Source organism: Xenopus laevis, chromosome 7L (genome assembly GCF_017654675.1).
Source record: "Xenopus laevis strain J_2021 chromosome 7L, Xenopus_laevis_v10.1, whole genome shotgun sequence".
NCBI classification, from domain to species: Eukaryota; Metazoa; Chordata; class Amphibia; order Anura; family Pipidae; genus Xenopus; species Xenopus laevis.
This window is the reverse complement of record NC_054383.1, coordinates 138,819,900-138,844,284: the sequence shown is the minus strand read 5'-3', so window position 1 is coordinate 138,844,284 and position 24,385 is coordinate 138,819,900. Positions and strand designations below refer to the sequence as shown.

General features: G+C 47.6%; 2 protein-coding genes across 3 annotated transcripts in view; one reads left to right on the top strand and one right to left on the bottom strand.

Moving 5' to 3' along the window:
• The window catches only part of ece1.L (endothelin converting enzyme 1 L homeolog), a 68,644-nt gene that overhangs the window by 42,167 nt on the left and 2,092 nt on the right, over positions 1-24,385 (bottom strand). Inside the window, exons 2-3 of one of the 2 annotated variants that reach the window (XM_041568374.1) lie at positions 19,760-19,833; positions 17,296-17,348 (exon numbers count right to left, since the gene is read on the bottom strand). In XM_041568374.1, coding sequence (XP_041424308.1) covers positions 17,296-17,348; positions 19,760-19,784 — 78 coding nt within the window. In that variant the 5' untranslated portion in view covers positions 19,785-19,833. The remainder of the gene's footprint in view (positions 1-17,295; positions 17,349-19,759; positions 19,834-24,385) is intronic. The other variant, XM_041568376.1, reaches the window with a different exon arrangement.
• On the top strand, positions 431-24,327 carry alpl.L (alkaline phosphatase, liver/bone/kidney L homeolog). The gene is given in 12 exon segments (NM_001087426.1): positions 431-511; positions 11,660-11,793; positions 12,698-12,817; positions 14,455-14,570; positions 16,066-16,240; positions 16,369-16,544; positions 19,536-19,679; positions 20,214-20,283; positions 21,016-21,150; positions 21,381-21,572; positions 22,475-22,594; positions 23,187-24,327. Coding segments are annotated over 11 exon segments (1,581 nt in total). The 5' UTR covers positions 431-511; positions 11,660-11,732; the 3' UTR covers positions 23,459-24,327.

Below are 24,385 nucleotides of genomic sequence, written 5' to 3'. Positions count from 1 at the left end.
CATGTGTCACTATACTGAGTGCACAGACCCCCATGTGTCACTATACTGTGTGCAGAGACCCCCCTGTGTCACTATACTGTGTGCAGAGACCCCCCTGTGTCACTATACTGAGTGCACAGACCCCCATGTGTCACTATACTGAGTGCACAGTCCCCAGAGCTACAGTGGTCTCTTCCCCAGACATTGGTGACATCACAGCAGGGGGTAAGTGGGTTAAAGTGTTTCCCATTGAGGGTGAAATTGTGTTTGTTCGAGTGCTGAAAGGATTTGGGGAGGGGGAGAAGGAGGAGAGTGGGGGGAGACGAGGGAATGACGAGGGGTTGGGATCGTGGGGATTTGCTCCTGTGAATGTCAATGGGCTGCGCCCTGGAAACACCTCCAGTCTCTTCTCCCTCAGCCCCGGCCACTGGAGGTGCAGAACTGGGAGAGAAGCAGAAGCCGCAGGACTAACACTTGCCCACTAGCCCAAGCCCAACTGCTGATCTGAGAGGGGGAGAAGTAGGAGCCAGAGGTAAGAACTAAACCCCCATGTGCTACTGCCCCCACTTCTCTCTGCTCAACATCTGCTGGAGGGTCCCGGGTGGGAATGAACTTGTGCCCCCCTAATTGGCACAGCGCCTGGGGGCTACACAGTCTTCTATGGGGCCAGTGTTCTGCAGGGGGGGCTGAATGGGACAAGTTGGCCAGAGAACTTTCCTTGGCTTTGTTTGTTCTGGGCACTTTATGGATCATAAATACATTAAAGACTTAATTACAACCCCCGAGCCACAGAGCTTGCAATTTAACCCTGATCTCCCAGAACCAGAGACGCAGAGCCCCCCCCCCCAATAGGATCAAGTGACTTCTTGTTGCCCAAGTTCAACTCAGTGGAGGGGGCTGAGAGAGAAGTGGGGTCTCGTGCAGATAAAGGGGTTCTGCTGGGAGAGTATTACAGAGAGATGTAGTTCTACTGGCACATCCCATCACAGGAATCAGCTGGTGAAACAAAGGGTTAATATTGATCTACAGTAAATGTTGAGATGAGGTTAATGAGGTGCAGTACCAGTGCCCACCAGTAGAGTTTCCCATAAGCCTCAATACAACAGCGCCCCCATCTGATTTCTCTTGGGCATAAGAAATGGGTTGGGGGGATAATGTTGCACAAAACCTCCCCCATAATTCCCCATTTGTTCCTTTATGATAAACACTGGTAATGGGACCCCCCCAACTCAATGTTCAACCCCCCAGGTGCCAGCAGTGGGGGCAGATTAGCGGAGGCAGGAGAAGGGGGGACATTCCAGGTCAGTCCGGCCGGGTCATTATTCCAACAAATTGGGAAATTCCTGGGGAGGGAACAATGTGCTGAGGGGGCAAATTCCTTTCTACCTGCCCCCCTGGATGGAAACAACTGCCCCTGGGACAGTTTTAGAGGAATCCCTGGGGCATTAGTGACCCCTCAGATTAAAGAGCAGGGCCACTAAACATGGGGCAGTATGAGAAGAGCGGGGGGGGGGGTCTCCACACAACTGCCCCCCCCCCGCTGGGGCCAATAGATCTGAGCAATTCCCAGGTCATTAGAGAGACAGGAAATGTGTCAGAATTAGTGATGTCTGTGCTGAGAGGGTAGTGGGTACAGGGAACAGTCTTTCAGCAGAAGAGGATAAAGAACTGAACTCTGAATGGTTATTTAATGGTTAAATCTGTTATTTTCATGGATTAATTCCTGTGGAGCTGGTGCAAAATCCAACAGGTTCCCGCTCTTCTAGGGGCTATAGATTGGGGGGAGGGGGGGGAGGATTTAGGCTGGGGGAGAACCCCAAATTGTGTATGAGAAGGAGACGGACTGTGTGTTCAGCTGATATTTTGTTTATTTCTACTGATTTATTATTCATAGGAATGTGCTGATTGGCTGCACTTCTATTGCCCCAGCACAGACAGCGGTCTTACCCTAATGTAATGAAGACGGGGTACAGGGGGTAACAAGGATGGGGCACAGGGGTTAACAAAGAAGCGGTACAGGGGGTAACAAAGAAGGGATCCAGGGGCCCGGCACATACAGGTTGGTGTCACATCAGGAACCCAAGGGCCACTCAGCAGGTTTGGGAAATGGGCAACTGTTTATTATCAAACAAAGCAAAAGAGCCACTTAACCCCCCCCCCCAAGTCAAATATATTTGATTATATAAGGGGGGGGGGTATTTGGGTTTGAGGCTGGTGTCAGTGTATGTCCAACAATCAGGAAGGAAATGACATTTACAAGACAATGGGAAACTGAGGAAGAGGAGGTTCCGGCTCCACTCAGTACAATGGGTCAGTCCAATCACCTGTATAAAGACTGGCACCTCTTTGTTTAACGGGGGCTCATTAGTGACGGGGGAGTCTCACCAGAAACTGAATATACAATATAAAGTGGAGCAGTTCCTGCAGGAGCTGAATTATCTCTATATGGGACTCTGGCTCCCCCTTATCTGTTACAGCCCCCCATTTACCCATCATTCTGTGTGGAACATTGTCTGTGAATCAGTAAAGGGAAAATGCCCATCCAGACACCCCATTTATTTTATTCTAATCAACACCCCAATATCCATTCATTCCTAATTCTTCTTATATAGAACTGTCTTTTTCTCTGCACTGCTGCCTCTGACTCCTGATACAACTTCCCAATATCCATTCATTCCTCATTCTCACTGGGTTTATAGTTCTGTGTAACTGTCATTGTGTCTGTCCCTTTCTCTGCACTGCTGCCTCTGACTCCTGATACAACTTCCCAATATCCATTCATTCCTCATTCTCACTGGGTTTATAGTTCTGTGTAACTGTCATTGTGTCTGTCCCTTTCTCTGCACTGCTGCTTCTGACTCCTGATACAACTTCCCAATATCCATTCATTCCTCATTCTCACTGGGTTTATAGTTCTGTGTAACTGTCATTGTGTCTGTCCCTTTCTCTTCTCTGCACTGCTGCTTCTGACTCCTGATACAACTTCCCAATATCCATTCATTCCTCATTCTCACTGGGTTTATAGTTCTGTGTAACTGTCATTGTGTCTGTCCCTTTCTCTGCACTGCTGCTTCTGACTCCTGATACAACTTCCCAATATCCATTCATTCCTCATTCTCACTGGGTTTATAGTTCTGTGTAACTGTCATTGTGTCTGTCCCTTTCTCTGCACTGCTGCTTCTGACTCCTGATACAACTTCCCAATATCCATTCATTCCTCATTCTCACTGGGTTTATAGTTCTGTGTAACTGTCATTGTGTCTGTCCCTTTCTCTTCTCTGCACTGCTGCTTCTGACTCCTGATACAACTTCCCAATATCCATTCATTCCTCATTCTCACTGGGTTTATAGTTCTGTGTAACTGTCATTGTGTCTGTCCCTTTCTCTGCACTGCTGCTTCTGACTCCTGATACAACTTCCCAATATCCATTCATTCCTCATTCTCACTGGGTTTATAGTTCTGTGTAACTGTCATTGTGTCTGTCCCTTTCTCTGCACTGCTGGTTCTGACTCCTGATACAACTTCCCAATATCCATTCATTCCTCATTCTCACTGGGTTTATAGTTCTGTGTAACTGTCATTGTGTCTGTCCCTTTCTCTTCTCTGCACTGCTGCCTCTGACTCCTGATACAACTTCCCAATATCCATTCATTCCTCATTCTCACTGGGTTTATAGTTCTGTGTAACTGTCATTGTGTCTGTCCCTTTCTCTTCTCTGCACTGCTGCTTCTGACTCCTGATACAACTTCCCAATATCCATTCATTCCTCATTCTCACTGGGTTTATAGTTCTGTGTAACTGTCATTGTGTCTGTCCCTTTCTCTTCTCTGCACTGCTGCTTCTGACTCCTGATACAACTTCCCAATATCCATTCATTCCTCATTCTCACTGGGTTTATAGTTCTGTGTAACTGTCATTGTGTCTGTCCCTTTCTCTTCTCTGCACTGCTGCTTCTGACTCCTGATACAGCTTCCCAATATCCATTCATTCCTCATTCTCACTGGGTTTATAGTTCTGTGTAACTGTCATTGTGTCTGTCCCTTTCTCTTCTCTGCACTGCTGCTTCTGACTCCTGATACAACTTCCCAATATCCATTCATTCCTCATTCTCACTGGGTTTATAGTTCTGTGTAACTGTCATTGTGTCTGTCCCTTTCTCTGCACTGCTGCTTCTGACTCCTGATACAACTTCCCAATATCCATTCATTCCTCATTCTCACTGGGTTTATAGTTCTGTGTAACTGTCATTGTGTCTGTCCCTTTCTCTGCACTGCTGCTTCTGACTCCTGATACAACTTCCCAATATCCATTCATTCCTCATTCTCACTGGGTTTATAGTTCTGTGTAACTGTCATTGTGTCTGTCCCTTTCTCTGCACTGCTGCTTCTGACTCCTGATACAACTTCCCAATATCCATTCATTCCTCATTCTCACTGGGTTTATAGTTCTGTGTAACTGTCATTGTGTCTGTCCCTTTCTCTTCTCTGCACTGCTGCTTCTGACTCCTGATACAACTTCCCAATATTCATTCATTCCTCATTCTCACTGGGTTTATAGTTCTGTGTAACTGTCATTGTGTCTGTCCCTTTCTCTTCTCTGCACTGCTGCCTCTGACTCCTGATACAACTTCCCAATATCCATTCATTCCTCATTCTCACTGGGTTTATAGTTCTGTGTAACTGTCATTGTGTCTGTCCCTTTCTCTGCACTGCTGCTTCTGACTCCTGATACAACTTCCCAATATCCATTCATTCCTCATTCTCACTGGGTTTATAGTTCTGTGTAACTGTCATTGTGTCTGTCCCTTTCTCTTCTCTGCACTGCTGCCTCTGACTCCTGATTTGTATTTAGCAGAGACTCTGAACTTGTACAGGAAGTCACTTTCCTTTGCACATCAGACTTCCTGCCACTACTGCAGGGGAACAGAATCTATAAATGATACATAAATTAGGGCCACACCCCTATTGTGTAAAGGCCCCTCCCATCTCTGGGACTTGAAGTGCAGGTACTAAACACTACATTGTACAGACTTGCCCTCACCCCAAACTGGGTCACACAGCAGATACCACAAGTCTATCAGCCAATCACTGGGGAGGGTGGAGCTTGTGTCACTGTAATGAGTTTGCTTCCCAAATGTGTGAAAAATGATTCTCTAGAGAAATGTCTTGTCTGATCCCCATTGTAAGCAGCAGTCCTGTCCTGCTTTATGGCAGCTGAGATTCTAGCTATCTGTATAACAGAACATTCTGTCCCAGTGGCTGCACAGATCCTATCTGATCCCCATTGTAAGCAGCAGTCCTGTCCTGCTTTATGGCAGCTGAGATTCTAGCTATCTGTATAACAGAACATTCTGTCCCAGTGGCTGCACAGATCCTATCTGATCCCCATTGTAAGCAGCAGTCCTGTCCTGCTTTATGGCAGCTGAGATTCTAGCTATCTGTATAACAGAACATTCTGTCCCAGTGGCTGCACAGATCCTATCTGATCCCCATTGTAAGCAGCAGTCCTGTCCTGCTTTATGGCAGCTGAGATTCTAGCTATCTGTATAACAGAACATTCTGTCCCAGTGGCTGCACAGATCCTATCTGATCCCCCTTGTAAGCAGCAGTCCTGTCCTGCTTTATGGCAGCTGAGATTCTAGCTATCTGTATAACAGAACATTCTGTCCCAGTGGCTGCACAGATCCTATCTGATCCCCATTGTAAGCAGCAGTCCTGTCCTGCTTTATGGCAGCTGAGATTCTAGCTATCTGTATAACAGAACATTCTGTCCCAGTGGCTGCACAGATCCTATCTGATCCCCATTGTAAGCAGCAGTCCTGTCCTGCTTTATGGCAGCTGAGATTCTAGCTATCTGTATAACAGAACATGGGGGTATATCTGTGTCTATATATTATACAGTTACATTATGACATATATGATATGGGGGTGACAGGGGAATCAGTTGATGAGTAGAAGGGGCAGTTGGATGGAGGTGCAGGTTTGGGCTGGTGCTTTTGTTCCACAAGTGATTCTTGGAAATGAGTCAGTTTCTTTCTGTGTATATTTATATATGTGGGAGGGAGTTGCCATACAGTGTTAGTGTAAAGCTAATAAATGTACAACAATGCACACCTCCCAACTGTCCCTTTTTTGGAGGGACAGTCCCGCTTTTGACATCTCAACCCGCAGTCCCTCATTTGTACTGGACAGTCCCCATTTTCTCTGCCCTGAACAGCCAGAAAAATAAACAAAGTTTCTAACTTAATTGGCTTTTGGCAGAGAGCCCAGAACAGCCACAGCTGCAGATAAGATACTTTTGTAACAATTTGGAGACAAAAAAAATGTTTAGATAAGGAGAATTATTTTCAAGCTTTCATAACCTGCCAAATTTTGTAAAATGAACATGGTAATCAGGGGGTGTGGCTACAGAAATGGGCGTGGTCAGAAAATGTTGTTGTGCTAAAAAATTGTCCCTCTTTTTACTTCCAAAATGTTGGGAGGTGTACAATATGTTTGATGAGGGTCACTAATGAGTCAGGATTAGAGAAAGGGGATTGACGTATTTAATTAGACTGAACACAAGTTTTATTTCACAGTCTGATTAATCAATATTTACCCTGAACTGTTCTTTTAAACTTCAATCATAGAAATTCCGTCATTATTCCTATTGCTGCTGCTCAGCCTGCGACACTCAACTTCCCCTTTAATTTTCTTTGGTACTTAATAAATACAGGAGAATAGACATAAAACAATAGGGGGGGGGTTGTTGCTACAGGACGTCCATAGCAACTGTAAGTCTCCAGGTGAATTGAGGGCCCGGGGCCCCAGACAGCGCAGGGAGTTGCCGGATACAGAAGTGAAATGAGCAGAAGCTGATGTTGCAGCCGGAACGTCTCATTCCTGGGGGGGGGGGGTCAGTTGGGGAATGTGAGCAGGTGGGAGCCAGATGGGGAATCTGGGGGGCCAATAATCCTGTACAATGTGGCAGCCAAAAGAGGGGCTCCTTGTGCACCCCCCCCCCGGCAATGAATTGGGGATTAGATCATGTGATCTCAGACAGACCTCCCCATGGAATTGTCTATAGGAAATAAACTATAAGCAACATGGCAGCTCCCACCCACATGTATGAGTTTCCCAGGCCCAGTTTGGGGGGAGAGGGAGGAGGACGGGGGTCTTTTGGCTGCCAAATTCCAGGAGCAGAATGTTCTGTGTCAGTGGAAGGAGAAACCGTTTCAAGGGCAACTAACCCCTCTCTCTGCCTCAGGGACTGGAATGGATTTTGCAGCCTGTCAGAGTTTTGGGGTGTGAGACATTTTGGGGGAGAACTCGGTGTATGAATGACATCACTTGGGATCAGAGGGAATTATCAGATGAAGTCTGAGTTAATCTGCCCATAGATACAAAGATCTGATGGTAGGAATAATTGTACGATCGGACTTTCCCATCTCCCGACCCGCCACTAACCATTCAGATCAAAGTCTTATTGGTCAGATTAGTTAAAGATCAGATCAGCAATGTTCTGCCCCTGACAGTAATCGTACGATATCTATGTCCAACCAAAGCTGGTGACAGTCACTGATATCGTACGATCCCCAATACACACAGAGATATTATCAGCAGCCGACAGAAATCTTCTAACCTGTCCCATCGACCAAACGACCGATCTCCGCCCGACGAAAAATGTCGGGACTCTCCACACACGGTCCGAATATTGTACGAATCCTCGATACGATCAGATCTTTGCGTCTATGGCCAGCTTTAATCTGCAAATGTGCTGAAGGGCAGCCGGGAGTTGTCTCCTTCTTGTTGGTATCACAGGGCTGTGTTCCCTTGTGGCCCTGGCAAAGATCATGCGCCTCTGCTACTTCACCTGTTGTGCAGGGAGTCTAAAACTCCCTGCACTCCCCCAACACCCAGTCTAAAACTCCCTGCACTCCCCCAATACCCAGTCTACAACTCCCTGCACCCCCAATACCCAGTCTACAACTCCCTGCACCCCCAATACCCAGTCTACAACTCCCTGCACTCCCCCAATACCCAGTCTAAAACTCCCTGCACCCCCCCAATACCCAGTCTAAAACTCCCTGCACTCCCCCAATACCCAGTCTACAACTCCCTGCACCCCCAATACCCAGTCTACAACTCCCTGCACCCCCAATACCCAGTCTACAACTCCCTGCACTCCCCCAATACCCAGTCTAAAACTCCCTGCACCCCCCCAATACCCAGTCTACAACTCCCTGCACCCCCAATACCCAGTCTACAACTCCCTGCACTCCCCCAATACCCAGTCAATACCCAGTCTAAAACTCCCTGCACTCCCCCAATACCCAGTCTAAAACTCCCTGCACTCCCCCAATACCCAGTCTAAAACTCCCTGCACTCCCCCAATACCCAGTCTAAAACTCGCTGCACTCCCCCAATACCCAGTCTACAACTCCCTGCACCCCCAATACCCAGTCTACAACTCCCTGCACCCCCAATACCCAGTCTACAACTCCCTGCACTCCCCCAATACCCAGTCTACAACTCCCTGCACTCCCCCAATACCCAGTCTACAACTCCCTGCACTCCCCCAATACCCAGTCTACAACTCCCTGCACCCCCAATACCCAGTCTAAAACTCCCTGCACTCCCCCAATACCCAGTCTAAAACTCCCTGCACTCCCCCAATACCCAGTCTAAAACTCCCTGCACTCCCCCAATACCCAGTCTAAAACTCCCTGCACTCCCCCAATACCCAGTCTAAAACTCCCTGCACCCCCAATACCCAGTCTACAACTCCCTGCACTCCCCCAATACCCAGTCTACAACTCCCTGCACTCCCCCAATACCCAGTCTACAACTCCCTGCACTCCCCCAATACCCAGTCTACAACTCCCTGCACTCCCCCAATACCCAGTCTACAACTCCCTGCACTCCCCCAATACCCAGTCTACAACTCCCTGCACTCCCCCAATACCCAGTCTACAACTCCCTGCACTCCCCCAATACCCAGTCTACAACTCCCTGCACCCCCAATACCCAGTCTAAAACTCCCTGCACTCCCCCAATACCCAGTCTACAACTCCCTGCACTCCCCCAATACCCAGTCTTAAAACTCCCTGCACCCCCAATACCCAGTCTACAACTCCCTGCACCCCCAATACCCAGTCTACAACTCCCTGCACCCCCAATACCCAGTCTACAACTCCCTGCACTCCCCCAATACCCAGTCTACAACTCCCTGCACTCCCCCAATACCCAGTCTACAACTCCCTGCACCCCCAATACCCAGTCTACAACTCCCTGCACCCCCAATACCCAGTCTACAACTCCCTGCACTCCCCCAATACCCAGTCTACAACTCCCTGCAGTCCCCCAATACCCAGTGTACAACTCCCTGCACTGCTGACAGATTGTGTCGACTGTAGGTATTTGGGGTGCAGGGAGTTGTCAGATTGCGCTGCCGCTGGTTTTATGGAGGGGGACGAGGGGAATTGAGAGAAGAAGCAGACGAGCAGGAAACGAGCGGAACATTCCCAGTGTTACATCATCACTGAGACCCTCTGACCTGATAGGGGCCCCTCTGTCCACTGGTTTCTATGTAGCAAGAGCCTTAGCAACAGGACCCCCTATACCCCCCAACCCTACACAACACTGGGGAAATAGATATTCCAAGTCTCCCCCATACCAGGTAACCTTGGCAACGGACTTTTCTTTGCAGCGTCTGAGGAAGAATTGGGGAGAACGCAGGGGCCACGGGGGCAAGTCAGGCAGCACTGGGGGTGGATCTGCTTCAGGCTGGAACTTGCCCCCACATCCAGTGACTCATTAACCTCTCGCGTCCCAGTGCCAAGAGGAAGCAGCGAATTACTCCCAGCAGAGACTCCCTGCAAACCCCACAACTCCACACGTCCCACATATTGGGCACCGACCCCCCCATAATCACATCAGAATAGTAATAAAGGGACAGCCCCCCCCCCCCATTCTATTTGCTACAGACAGTTCATTCCATTGGCTCCACATCACCAGGGGGGGTCCTACTCTTATCAGTGGGGGGGGGACAAGGAAGGAGAAATGGAAACAAATGACAAGAAGAGATAAAGCCCCCCCCCCATGAGTGGGAATTGCTGCATTTCCAGGGGAGGATTTTCTGGATTTTCCAGTAAAGGAGGGAGGATCCCGCACTCACAACATTCCTTCTCTCTATTTCTCTACAGGGGCGGGAGCTTCCACACCGATTGCCTCTCACTCTCTCTGCACCTTAAAGGGTGTGTGTCCCCCGCCAGCGGCAATTGTGTTGTAACATGCGCCCAATTGTCATGCGCTGGCGCCAGTGATTCCAGGGCTCATTTGTGGGTCACAAACAAAACCCCAATAAGTGTTACCCCTACAAGTACCGACCCACAGTGCACCCCAAGATGGACATTTACAATACTGTATAGTGGCTCCTCCCCTAAAGCAACCCCAATACTTTCCCTCATTACATTGTGTTTCTATAGAATTAACCCTTAATTTATACTCCCGATAGATTTTATCTACTCATTCAATTCAACGACCCCCGAAACTATAGCAGGGTGACCCCCGATATTTCTATATATCTATAACCTTGTTATGAGCTAAGGGGGCCCAGTCTGAAGGTCAGTTAGGGGGAGATTTGGGGTGAGAGCTTATTTGTACCCTGGGTACCCCTGGAACTATAGCAGGGTGACACCCCAATGTTTCTATATATCTGTAACCTTGTTATGAGCTAAGGGGGCCCAGTCTGAAGGTCAGTTAGGGGGAGATTTGGGGTGAGTGCTTATTTGTACCCTGGGTACCCCTGGAACTATAGCAGGGTGACACCCCAATGTTTCTATATATCTGTAACCTTGTTATGAGCTAAGGGGGCCCAGTCTGAAGGTCAGTTAGGGGGAGATTTGGGGTGAGTGCTTATTTGTACCCTGGGTACCCCTGGAACTATAGCAGGGTGACCCCCGATATTTCTATATATCTATAACCTTGTTATGAGCTAAGGGGGCCCAGTCTGAAGGTCAGTTAGGGGGAGATTTGGGGTGAGTGCTTATTTGTACCCTGGGTACCCCTGGAACTATAGCAGGGTGACCCCCGATATTTCTATATATCTATAACCTTGTTATGAGCTAAGGGGGCCCAGTCTGAAGGTCAGTTAGGGGGGGATTTGGGGTGAGTGTTTATTTGTACCCTGGGTACCCCTGGAACTATAGCAGGGTGACACCCCAATGTTTCTATATATCTGTAACCTTGTTATGAGCTAAGGGGGCCCAGTCTGAAGGTCAGTTAGGGGGAGATTTGGGGTGAGTGATTATTTGTACCCTGGGTACCCCTGGAACTATAGCAGGGTGACACCCCAATGTTTTCTATATATCTGTAACTGTAATATATCTGTAATAATCTTGTTATGAACTAAGGGGGCCCAGTCTGGGGTGTTGTAAGAGATCCCCCATTCCTTAGCTCTGGAGGTGCTGGCGCTAAGGGACCAGGGAAAATAGAGGCAAAGAGTAAAGAGGTGGCAGTAAATTGGCCCAGGAAAGTCCAGGGTAAATATTTGACTTGTCAGAGTCGGTACCATATTAACTGCCCAGAATGTGCCAAGTCCTATAAGTGGATTATAGCAGTGGGGGGAAATCTCAGCTTTATCCTGGTGCAGTGAGGCAAATAATTGTACATAAATATCAATTCCTTTTTGTATTACAAGGAGCCTAACTGAAACTTTGAGTTGATCTGAGATCAGACCCGAGTGCCAGCTTTGTGCCCAAGTGGAGAGAACGATGGTGAAACTGTGGCTGTTGCTCCTGCTGGGGACCCTCTCCGAGTCGGTCACATTTCCAGGTAACATTTTAGGGTTTGGGGGGGACAGATCTGGGGTTAAACCCTGGAAAGTTTGCCACATACACTATTAGGGTTTAAATGAGTGAGGTGTAATTAGTGAGTGGGCACTCCCGGGAGTGCAGAGCTGGGTACAAGAATGTCAGTGCTGGAGTAGAAATGAGAATTAACCCCATATTAGTGATATTGCCCTAAAGTTCATTCATTTGTGCCCAGAGGTTCATTAGGACAATTACATTCCTGGCACTGACGGACAGGCGGCAGTTGCTCATTAAGACGTTGGAGTAACGAATTAACCCCAAGGGTCACATGGGGGAGACACAGGCTGCAAAATTAAGAGGAACATTAAGCACAGGCTGCGGGGAGTGCAAAGCAGGGCGGCTGGGAGTTGTAAGCACAATAATGAGCTGGAATGATCCAGGGGTCTCATGTGCCACATTAACCCTCTAGTGTCAGCTCTGCCACATCATCTCCCCCATTGCTTTAAAGAGACAGTTCCTGAATGGGGCAGTGAAGTTCAACTACTACAGTCTCTGTAGAGCCGCCTGGAAGCATTTAGCTCCCCTTATCCCAAAGGCTCATGTACAACACTGCTGTCTGGAGAGACCTGCGATTGATATTATGAGGGATAAGAAAGATAAAGACGGCAGAGCAAATACAACCACTGAACTCAATTTCTTACGTACATGAGACAGACACTTTGCATAAAGAGAAGCAATTGGAATAAACCCACAAACGCCCAAAATATAAGAAAAAATTCTCCAGTCTAAATTCACAGATTTGGGGTTTATTCCAGTTGCTGCCTGTCCCGTTGGTAACAGCCTGTTGTGGGTTAAGTGATTATGCAAATCTGCCGAGGACGTGTTTTATTGCACCATTATGGGATTTCCCTGTTTTTTCCCTCAAGAACAAGAGAAAAACCCAAATTACTGGAGGCGACAGGCCCAGGAGACGCTGATGAACGCGCTGCAGCTGCAAAACCTCAATACCAACGTTGCAAAGAATGTCATCATGTTCCTGGGTGATGGTATGTACCCCAAAATCTGACCCCTAGACACTGTACAGACTCCGGAGCACCCCTAGACAATGTACAGACTCCGTAGCACCCCTAGACAGCACCCCTAGACACAGTACAGACTCTGTAGCACCCCTAGACACTGTACAGACTCGGTAGCACCCCTAGACACAGTACAGACTCTGTAGCACCCCTAGACACAGTACAGACTCTGGAGCACCCCTAGACACAGTACAGACTCTGGAGCACCCCTAGACACTGTACAGACTCGGTAGCACCCCTAGACACAGTACAGACTCTGTAGCACCCCTAGACACTGTACAGACTCGGTAGCACCCCTAGACAATGTACAGACTCCGTAGCACTGATAAGACACTGTACAGACTCGGTAGCACCCCTAGACAGTACAGACTCTGTAGCACCCCTAGACACAGTACAGACTCGGGAGCACCCCTAGACACAGTACAGACTCCAGTTCACCCCTATACACAGTACAGACTCGGGAGCACCCCTAGACACAGTACAGACTCTATAGCACCCCTAGACACAGTACAGACTCGGGAGCACCCCTAGACACAGTACAGACTCCAGTTCACCCCTAGACACAGTACAGACTCGGTAACACCCCTAGACAATGTACAGACTCCGTAGCACTGATAAGACACTGTACAGACTCGGTAGCACCCCTAGACAGTACAGACTCCGTAGCACCCCTAGACCATGTACAGACTGCTTAGCACCCCTAGACAATGTACAGACTCCGTAGCACCCCTAGACAATGTACAGACTCCGTAGCACCCCTAGACAGCACCCCTAGACACAGTACAGACTCTGTAGCACCCCTAGACACTGTACAGACTCGGTAACACCCCTAGACAATGTATAGACTCCGGAGCACCCGTAGACAATGTATAGACTCTGGAGCACCCCTAGACACTGTACAGACTCTGGAGCACCCCTAGACATTGTACAGACTCGTTAGCACCCCTAAACACAGTACAGACTCGTTAGCACCCCTAGACAATGTACAGACTTCAGATAGAACAGACAGTTCCCCAGAAATAAAGACATTTTTCTAATTACTTTCTATTTGTGATAGTTTTCCTAACATTGAAGTGTAAAGTTTCATGTTTTTATGTGTTTGTGAAGCAGCTGTGGGAGGGGGGGGGTCAGCGACCCTGTAACTGATCCATGAGTTGATCCATGTGTTTGTCCCTGCTGAGCAGAATCCCTGAGTTTCATTAGATGCAGCTGTTACAAATCAATAGTTCCTGGATCACTGAGCTGACACTCACACTCATTACACTAAGATTTTAGAAAAACAGTGGAGAATAAAACACTATTACTGGGGGAACAATCTGAATAAACAGAATAAGTGTTGGAACGAAGCATTTGAGTAATTGTACAGTTCAGCAAGAGCGCCACCTAGTGACGGAGTAGTAGAGAGTCGGGGCAATAGTATAATCAGTGTCCTATAATGCAGAGGAAGGGGAGGTCTCCCTGCACCCCAAAATACAGCATTTCAGGCCTCCCCATCTGTGTATGGACATTGCCCTTGTTGCACAGTAGCTGCATGATTGTACTTCCCCTTTAATATAAGAGATCTACGGCCACTGCACTCCACTAACCATTAACTCTTATTATTCCAGGTATGGGGGTGCCCACAGTTACTGCCGCCAGGATTCTCAAAGGGCAACTGGCTGGGCAGCCGGGGGAAGAGACGCAGCTTGAAATGGACAAGTTTCCCCACGTTGCTCTTTCTAAGGTAAAGTGACAGTTTTATACTACTAATATGTAATGTAACCTGGAGAACATGGGGTGATATGACTGAATGGATCAGTCCCAATACAAACACCCAGGAGCCCATGTAAACGGCTGACTCTGTGCTATTTTGGCCCCGGGGCCCCACAGGGAGTATTTTTGCCCCTCAGTAAAGAGAACGTTTGTCCCTTGGGCCGGGGATGGCTCTGCTTTTCCATTGGGATCTGAGCCGAGACCTCAAGTGAATCTCCCGGTGTTTTCCTGTCCCGTCCGGAGGCTCCAGAACTATTTTGGGACAGAAGCACAAACATTGGGCCTCACACCCCCCAAGTTCATATGAGGTGGGCCCTGAACACTCCAGCTTGTAGCAGAACAGACTGTACCACCTGTCGGGCATAAGGGGTGCCAAGTCCTGTGTAGCGGTGCCCCCCATATCCAGCTCAGTGCGAAGCCCCCAATTAACCTGCACATCATGATCATATGGAAGTGATTATTCCCAGAACATTCCCGTCTCATTCCCCCCAGCCTGAGCCGCCTGCACCTTCCCACTGAACCCAAAATCCCCCCACAGGGGCCCCACGTGGTCTTCCTGGCACCCGAGTGTCCTATGAGAGCATTAGAGACCCTGCAGCTGATGGGGGCCCCACTGGTGTTTAGGACCCAGTTTTATAATAATTGTCTGATTCCTAATGTTTAGCCTTAAATTGATATTAACGTCTAGTGACCCCCAACATCTCGACACTGTGATGTACCCCCTCCCCCCATTACTCCCTGTGCCAATTAAAGCACCTTTTAGTTCAGGGGCAGTTTTAGGGCAGAATCCGTATTAACCTCATACAGATGCACACGGGGAGGAGAGCAACCCACCCCTCAGCACACGGGGAGGAGAGCAGCCCACCCCTCAGCACACGGGGAGGAGAGCAGCCCATCCCTCAGCACACGGGGAGGAGAGCAGCCCATTCCTCAGCACACGGGGAGGAGAGCAGCCCACCCCTCAGCACAGGGGGAGGAGAGCAGCCCACCCCTCAGCACACGGGGAGGAGAGCAGCCCATCCCTCAGCACACGGGGAGGAGAGCAGCCCACCCCTCAGCACATGATATAAACTCCCCATACAGAAGAGCTCGGGCATAGAATTCCCTGGAAAAAGAGCAGCACTCCCTTCTCTGTTCAGGTGAATTAACCCCGCGCTCCATTGGGTTTACTGGCTGCAAACAAAGGAGAAGAAACAACCCGTCACACTCCAGTGAAACCAAAAGCTGCAGATTAACCCCAGGATGGAAAACACCTATTTATAGGCCCTTTAATGTGCACTTTAATTTTTCCTTTTCCGGTACAATGAGATATTTCAGCTTTGTACACAAGGGTCTGTGGAAAACCCAACAGAGCTCATCCCCTGTGTTTTCCTATTTAGATCTGACAGAATGGGTTCAGGTTCAGTACAATTTGTTGTGTTCCTGGTGCTGCACTTCATTACATTAACCCTTTCCTTCCCGCACAGACCTACAACACCAACGCTCAGGTGCCAGACAGCGCGGGCACAGCCACTGCCTATCTGTGTGGGGTGAAAGCCAACGAGGGCACCGTGGGGGTCAATGCCGCTGCTGTGAGGAATCAGTGTAACACCAGCAAGGGCAACGAGGTGGACTCCATCATGAAATGGGCCAAGCAAGCAGGTGAGCCATGGGGCACAGAGGACAACTGATAAACTGGTCGCACAGATTTGGTGCAATTCAGTCAATTTACCACCACACTAATTCTCTGGCCTCCGATAGGCTTAATCCCCATTTCTTTCTTCCCCCAGGGAAATCCGTAGGGGTAGTAACTACAACGCGGATTAATCATGCCACCCCCAGCGCAGCCTATGCCCACTGTGTGAATAGAGACTGGTACTCTGACCAAGAGATGCCCAAGGAGGCCGTGGAACAGGGGTGCAAAGACATTGCCTGGCAACTCATGAACAACATCCCAAATATTGAGGTGAGTTCAGTCCATTAACCCAACCTTGGTCCTTCTACTTACTGTGTTGGGCTGGGCCACCAGACAATCTAAAGTCCAGGGCCACTTTTACTAAAGAATTGATGGACACCGTGTCAAATGGAATGGAGATTTAATAGTCTCATGGTGGAACCGATAGGCCAATGGGAACCAACAATGGGCCCCTCTGACAGATCAACAACGACCACCTATGGACGAACTAGAGAGTTGGGCAAAGAGTGCTGGTCTTTCTGGACCTACTGGTACTGGTGGGTGAGGTTTCTATTGGTTTATGCTCAGAATTGGACCAGGCAGATATCAGCTACTGGCCCAGGTTCTGTTGTGCAAGTCAGAAGCCTTTTAGGTCATAGATAGGCCCCAAACATTCCCCTTCCCATCATTAAACAATTGGGATCAGCAGAAATCCTACTGAATGAGGACATCAATAGACTAGATGTCATTGGTCAATAGCTCTGCCCTGGTCCATGAGCCTCATGTTGCTAAGCAACTGCTTCCTGATTTGGTCCAGTACATGAGAGACAGATAACAGAACCAGTGCAATGTGATTTCTACAGGACCAGCTGCTCTATTCCCTATACTGATCCATATTATATCCAGATGAATTTGGGCCACAAACTACAGGGAAGTTCCATGTAACCGGCAGCATAGGGGTGTCACTAAACCATTATTATGAGAAGAATTGAAATCAAACAGATCTAAACCCCGACAGGGCCCAGTATTGGTTTTTACTCACCTTCCCAGGAGGAGTGTTGAGGCCAAATCCCAGTTGCAGCAGAATCAGCTTGACTAGAACAGAACACAGGGATCCGATAGTGTTTTATGTGGAACAATAGAGATAGTGTAAAAGAACAGGAGCAGGAGGGTGGGATTGTGTTGTCTGTAAATATCCCAATTCCCGGAATAGGAACAAGTTCTGCAAGTGATGTACTGAGGCTTAAAGGGACCACGTCACCCCCAGTTATTACAGGTTAAAAGGGGTTTTTACTATTAAATCCATTTTATCATTAGAAATAACAGTATCTCATTGGCTGCCAATATTCTTCTGATCCTGAATATGAACAAACTGCTCAGGCTCCGATTGTGCCAGTCACATGACCATGAGGGGGGGCAGCTCAGGGAAGGGAGCTCGTAGGCCTCCTGGTGTGTTACCTGGCCGGACATTATTCCCTGATGCCAATGTTATTAATAGGGAATAAAGAAAGCTGTGCCAGGATCAGCTCAGAGCTTCCCATCTGTTGGGATAAATCCCCCCCTCTTTCAGCAGTAAAACTATTTTATTTGGAACAGACTATGAGAGGTCAGAGCAATGGAATGTGAGGGCCCAAGCCAAGATCCCCCCAGTCACAACTATAAAAGGCTGCGCTGCATCTGGGGAAGATCATTCACACCCCCTGCTTGGTGTCCCTTCCAAATGCTCCACCAATGAATTAGAACTAGAGATATTTATTGGTTTATTTTACAGGTGTGATTATTAGGGGGGACTTATTTCTCTGTGCACAACCGACTTCCTGTCCACTGGCGAAGGGGTGAACTCACATAAAATTAAATAACAAAAGCTTGGCATCCAGAGAAGCCTTAGGGCATGGATTTACCAATAAATCCCATGATACTAGGGGGTGAGTGGGTATCTGTGTGCCAGGAGTGGGTGATTGTCCCCTAATGACAGGGTTGAGTGGGTATATCTGTGCCAGGAGTGGGTCCTTATCCCCTAATGACAGAGTTGAGTGGGTATATCTGTGCCAGGAGTGGGTCCTTATCCCCTAATGACAGAGTTGAGTGGGTATATCTGTGCCAGGAGTGGGTGATTGTCCCCTAATGACAGAGTTGAGTGGGTATATCTGTGCCAGGAGTGGGTCATTATCCCCTAATGACAGAGTTGAGTGGGTATCTCTGTGCCAGGAGTGGGTCCTTATCCCCTAATGACAGAGTTGAGTGGGTATATCTGTGCCAGGAGTGGGTGATTGTCCCCTAATGACAGAGTTGAGTGGGTATCTCTGTGCCAGGAGTGGGATTATTGTCCCCTAATGACTCCCTAGCTGTGACCCTTGGGCTGATATTTTGGATTCTGCTGGTCTGCGCCTGCCCTGGTTTCTGCCCGTTTCATGGACTGGGATTTATTTGCTGCCTCCCCCGACCAACTCCCTGTATTGGGACAGTTTGGCTGCCGAGGGCTGTTAAGTTTTTATTAAGTTTTTCATTATTAAATCTATTTGAGCCTCAGTTGGTTTGGTACCAGTTACTCAGAAACAGGCCAAGTAATCGGAGCTCTGAGTTGGGATTGGGAATCAGGGCAGGTGCCCCGGAGTAATGAGACTGAATTGGGTCCGACCCAGGATCAGATCAGACTTGAGAGATGGAATAATATTGGGCCTTAAAGGGAAACTAAAGTTTAAACTAGAATAATGCTAGAAATGCTGTATTTTGTATACTAAACATGAATTTACTGCACCACAAGCCTAATCAAACAAATGATTTATGCTTTCAAAGTTGGCCACAGGGGGTCACCATCTTGTAACTTTGTTATACATCTTTGCAAGACCAAGACTGTGCACATGCTCAGTGTGATCTGGGCTGCTTAGGGATCGTCATAAATGATCAAAACAGGGAAACAAACAAAGCTGCTTGAGTTCTGCATGGCTGGGAAGTAAGGCGGGGGCTCCCCCTGCTGTTCATAAGTATGATTGTTTCCCTGCAGAGCAGTTAGGGGCCGTCAGACAATTCCTATTCACAGCAGTAAATGAAGGGAGAATTTCACTGCATACAGTCAGGTTTCTTATAAAAACGGTACAGATTTTTTAATTGAAGTATATTGGAGATAGGTTTCCTTTTCATTAAAAAAGTAAAAATGGGATTTAATTTTTTTGCCTTTACATGCCCTTTAAAGTTCAGAACATTGAAGTGCATGAGGCATGAGTTGCAATGGACAACTGGACTTTGTTACCTAATCTCACCTGTACCCCCATCTCCCCACAGGTAATAATGGGAGGGGGAAGGAAATACATGTTCCCTAAAAACACTTCTGATGTGGAGTACCCCAACGATGACAAGTCAAGCGGCACCCGATTGGATGGACTGAACCTGACCCAAATCTGGCTGGACCAAAAACCCAATAAAAAGGTAAATTCTCTCATTTCTATGTAACGTCTGTCTGATGCCCGAAATAAAGAATTTAGATTTGCCGGTGCCCAGGGACTTACCTGGCATGAACAGGTTGGCAGACATTTCGTGGGTGGGTTTGTGGTGACTGTTCTGGGGGTCGCAGTCTGTAAACCTAAAGATAAAGCAAAACAAGGCAAGTTTTAGAAAAGGTACAACAATCTATAGTAGTGCTGAGTTCCCTCCCAGCGGCCCCACAAATCCATGGGAACCCAGCAGTGGCAAATGAGAACTCCCCAGGGAATGTTGAAACCAGAACCTTCATTTGTAGGTGATGTTCTCTTTAACTGTGCAACATGGGATCCCAATAAGCCTTTACCCATAAGCCTTAGTGTCACGGGCTCCATGGCTGGAGGAGAACCAGTGATTAAAGGCCAAAGAACACATTTCTATTTTTTACAGCACTCCATAAACTATATATATATATATTGTATATGCATAGGAACCCCGTGTCACCCCAATATTCCACAAACAATAAACTCCTCCCATCCGCAGGCGGCTCGCTATGTTTGGAACCGGGAACAACTTTTGTCTGTGAATCCACAAGAAGTAGATCATCTGCTCGGTAAGTGTGTTACACACTATGTGCTCATTGTATATCAACATATGGCACCTCCTCCTCCCATATGTATAAATACAAATATACAGAGAAGGAATGTTCTGGGCACACAATAAGCTATACCCTCATACTGTACTGTCTAAGGGAATCAATATGGCACCTCCTCCCATATGTATAAATACAAATATACAGAGAAGGAATGTTCTGGGCACACAATAAGCTATACCCTCATACTGTACTGTCTAAGGGAATCAATATGGCACCTCCTCCTCCCATATGTATAAATACAAATATACAGAGAAGGAATGTTCTGGGCACACAATAAGCTATACCCTCATACTGTACTGTCTAAGGGAATCAATATGGCACCTCCTCCTCCCATATGTATAAATACAAATATACAGAGAAGGAATGTTCTGGGCACACAATAAGCTATACCCTCATACTGTACTGTCTAAGGGAATCAATATGGCACCTCCTCCTCCCATATGTATAAATACAAATATACAGAGAAGGAATGTTCTGGGCACACAATAAGCTATACCCTCATACTGTACTGTCTAAGGGAATCAATATGGCACCTCCTCCCATATGTATAAATACAAGTATACAGAGAAGGAATGTTCTGGGCACAACATAAGCTATAGCCTCATACTGTACTAAGGGAAACAGTAGGGCAGCTCCCACCCATGTAGCAGTGCATATAAAATAGGCCTCTAATCACAGTCTGTTATGTAGGTCTGTTCGAGCCGGTGGACATGCTCTATGACTTGGAGAGAAATACGACCATGGACCCTTCTCTGTCAGAAATGGTGGAAGCGGCAATCAAAATATTGGGGAAAAACCCAATGGGATTCTTTCTCCTTGTAGAAGGTGAGTCCAGTCTGGTCCCATGAGCAGTGCAGAGTGTCCCCATTAAATCAATGAGAAACCCAACTAGTACAATGGGCAGTTCCCTCAGAACTACAGAGCTTAAGTGATGGACAGGGGATTGTGGTCTATATGAGGAGTTGCAGGTATAAGGGGAGCAGTTCTAGGTACAGTGGGTACAAGTAGAACTTGGGGTTCTAGGTCTAGTTAATTGACTTATGTCTTGTTCTCAGGTGGAAGAATAGACCACGGACACCACGAGGGGAAGGCAAACCAAGCGCTGCACGAGGCTGTACAAATGGACATCGCTATTGGAGTATCAGGGAACATGACTTCAGTAGAAGACACCCTCACAGTGGTCACTGCCGATCACTCCCACGTCTTCACCTTCGGAGGTTACACTCATAGAGGAAACCCAATCTTTGGTAGGTTCTCATATACATATACCTGAACCTTCAATCAGTCAAGTCTCATAAAGGGACAGTCCCCACCCCAGATTAACCCCAAGTTCCCTTGAGACTGGTGTTGGGACCACCAGAATCACTCCAACCAGAACTAGATTTCCTTAAAGGGATACTGTCATGGGAAAAAATTTTTTTCAAAATGAATCAGTTAATAGTGCTGCTCCAGCAGAATTCTGCACTGAAATCCATTTCTCAAAAGAGCAAACAGATTTTGTTATATTCAATTTTGAAATCTGACATGGGGCTAGACATATTGTCAATTTCCCAGCTGCCCCTGGTCATGTGACTTGTGCCTGCACTTTAGGAGAGAAATGCTTTCTGGCAGGCTGCTGTTTTTCCTTCTCAATGTAACTGAATGTGTCTCAGTGGGACCTGGATTTTACTATTGAGTGTTGTTCTTAGATCTACCAGGCAGCTGATATCTTGTGTTAGGGAGCTGTTATCTGGTTACCTTCCCATTGTTCTTTTGTTTGGCTGCTGGGGGGGAAAGGGAGGGGGTGATATCAGTCCAACTTGCAGTACAGCAGTAAAGAGTGACTGAAGTTTATCAGAGCACAAGTCACATGACTTGGGGCAGCTGGGAAATTGACAATATGTCTAGCCCCATGTCAGATTTCAAAATTAAATATAAAAAAATCTGTTTGCCCTTTTGAGAAATGGATTTCAGTGCAGAATTCTGCTGGAGTAGCACTATTAACTGATTCATTTTGGAAAAAATTTTTTTTTCCCATGACAGTATCCCTTTAACTACAACCAATCATTGTACCCCATGTGAGCACTGGGTGGGTTTCAGCACACAAGCAAGATGGAGCCCCAGTTTGACATGTAACACGCATGACCCAAGACTTATTTTTTGTTCTCAGGTTTGGCTCCAGTTCCCAGTGACGTGGACCAAAAACCTTTCACTTCCATCCTCTACGGGAACGGCCCAGGCTACAAACTGGTCAACGGCCAAAGGGAGAACGTCTCCACTGTGGATTTTTGTAAGTAGCGGGGAGTAGCGGGGAGTTGTTAGGGATGTGCCAGTCAGGAATTTCTACTCCCAGCCGCTGCCTTTTGTCTAGTTCAACTTTAACTCCCTGTAACTCAATTTCATATTAACGGCGCCCAAAGGCAGAACGGACTTTGACTGTGGAATCCAGTGACCCGTGGACATTAACAATGACTTGTGGACTAGTGGGCGGGGTTTAGCTGGTTTTAAATAATCTCTATGTTCTCTATTACTCAGGGGCCGGAAACAGTGTAGGTTAATAATGCAAATGTGCAGTTCAACATCACTCTCCAGTGCACCCCTATACTATCCCTATATATTACCTGTATGAGAGAAGGGCATGTTCTGCAGGGGGGACAATGGGGAATTGTTCCACTGTTAAAGGGGAAGTCTACCTAAAACCATAAGCAACTCCTGAATATCCATTTCCTTCCTCATTGTCACTGGGTTTAGAGACTTCCCTTTTGTTATAGGGAAAACAGACAACCCTCCCTTATATTTGCCCATCTAAATGTAAATGTAATGTTGTTGGACCCCCCTCCCCCCATTTCCAGTATTTCGACCCAATTTTGTCTCTTTTGCAGCTCACCCCAACTACTTGGCCCAGTCGGCGGTTCCCCTGCGCATGGAGACCCACGGGGGGGAGGACGTGGCTGTGTTTGCCAAGGGCCCGATGGCCCACCTGCTGCATGGAGTCCATGAACAGAACTATATCCCCCATGTAATGGCTTATGCCTCGTGTATTGGGCAGAACCAGGACCACTGTACGTCCGGCAAAGGAAACAACGGCGCCAGAACTTCTCTGATTCTCGTCTCTGTTCTGCTGCCCCTCTTCTCCCTCCAGCTCTTCTATTAATGAGACCAAGCGCAACAGAAATGAACTACCTCCACTCACACAAATCCTGTCGTCCCTGATGGACAATGGACTCATCCCAGAACCGAGGGGGTTGCACTGAACGGGGGGCTAAGGTGCAGACCCCAATGCTCCTTTATTAATTCATGGTGTACCCTGCTTGTCTCCCCTCCAGTACATCACCCCCTCTGCCCTGCACCCCATTTCCCCCAGCACCCCCCCCCCCCTTGTACATATCCCAGTGGTCTCGGTGCTGAAGCCCCACATTCCTAAAATGTTTGGCCATTTAATAAACATCTCCAGCCCCACAGGCCCAGATCCCAGGAGGAATTTCACAGGATGAATTTAGTCTGTCCAACGAATAACCCAGAGATGAGTCACATTGAGTTGTATGGGGCCGGTCACACTAGGGATCTTGAGTAGAGCTGAATAGAAGCTGCAACTGCCTCAGCCCATGACTAGAAATAAAGCCTCCCCCCCTATTTCTGTGAGGGCACAAGGGCAGTACCCCCCGAATTCCATTTCACGTTATAGTCACTTATATTATATTGTTATATTACAATACAGGAAATTGCATCTTTGGGGGTAATTAAAGGTATTTGATAGTCAAAGAGAGGAACTGCCTAAAGTCAATGTGAGTGGGGGTGCAAATGAACCCCTTTACTGATACATTGAATTATTAGGGGACAACCAGACTGAAGTCATTGACGGGGCAAAAGCGTTTGTATGTCCACTGACCAAATTCATGAAACTCATTGGCCAGACTGTAGAGGGACAGACCCGCACAGCAGCCAATCAGTGTTGGACACAGGGTGTTAAAGCTCCAATCTCTTCTGTAATGTCACTGAAATAAAACTCAGTATCCAATCAGATTCCGCTCCGACATCTCTCTCAATTTCCCCCATTTGCACCGTTTTCTTTGTGATAATA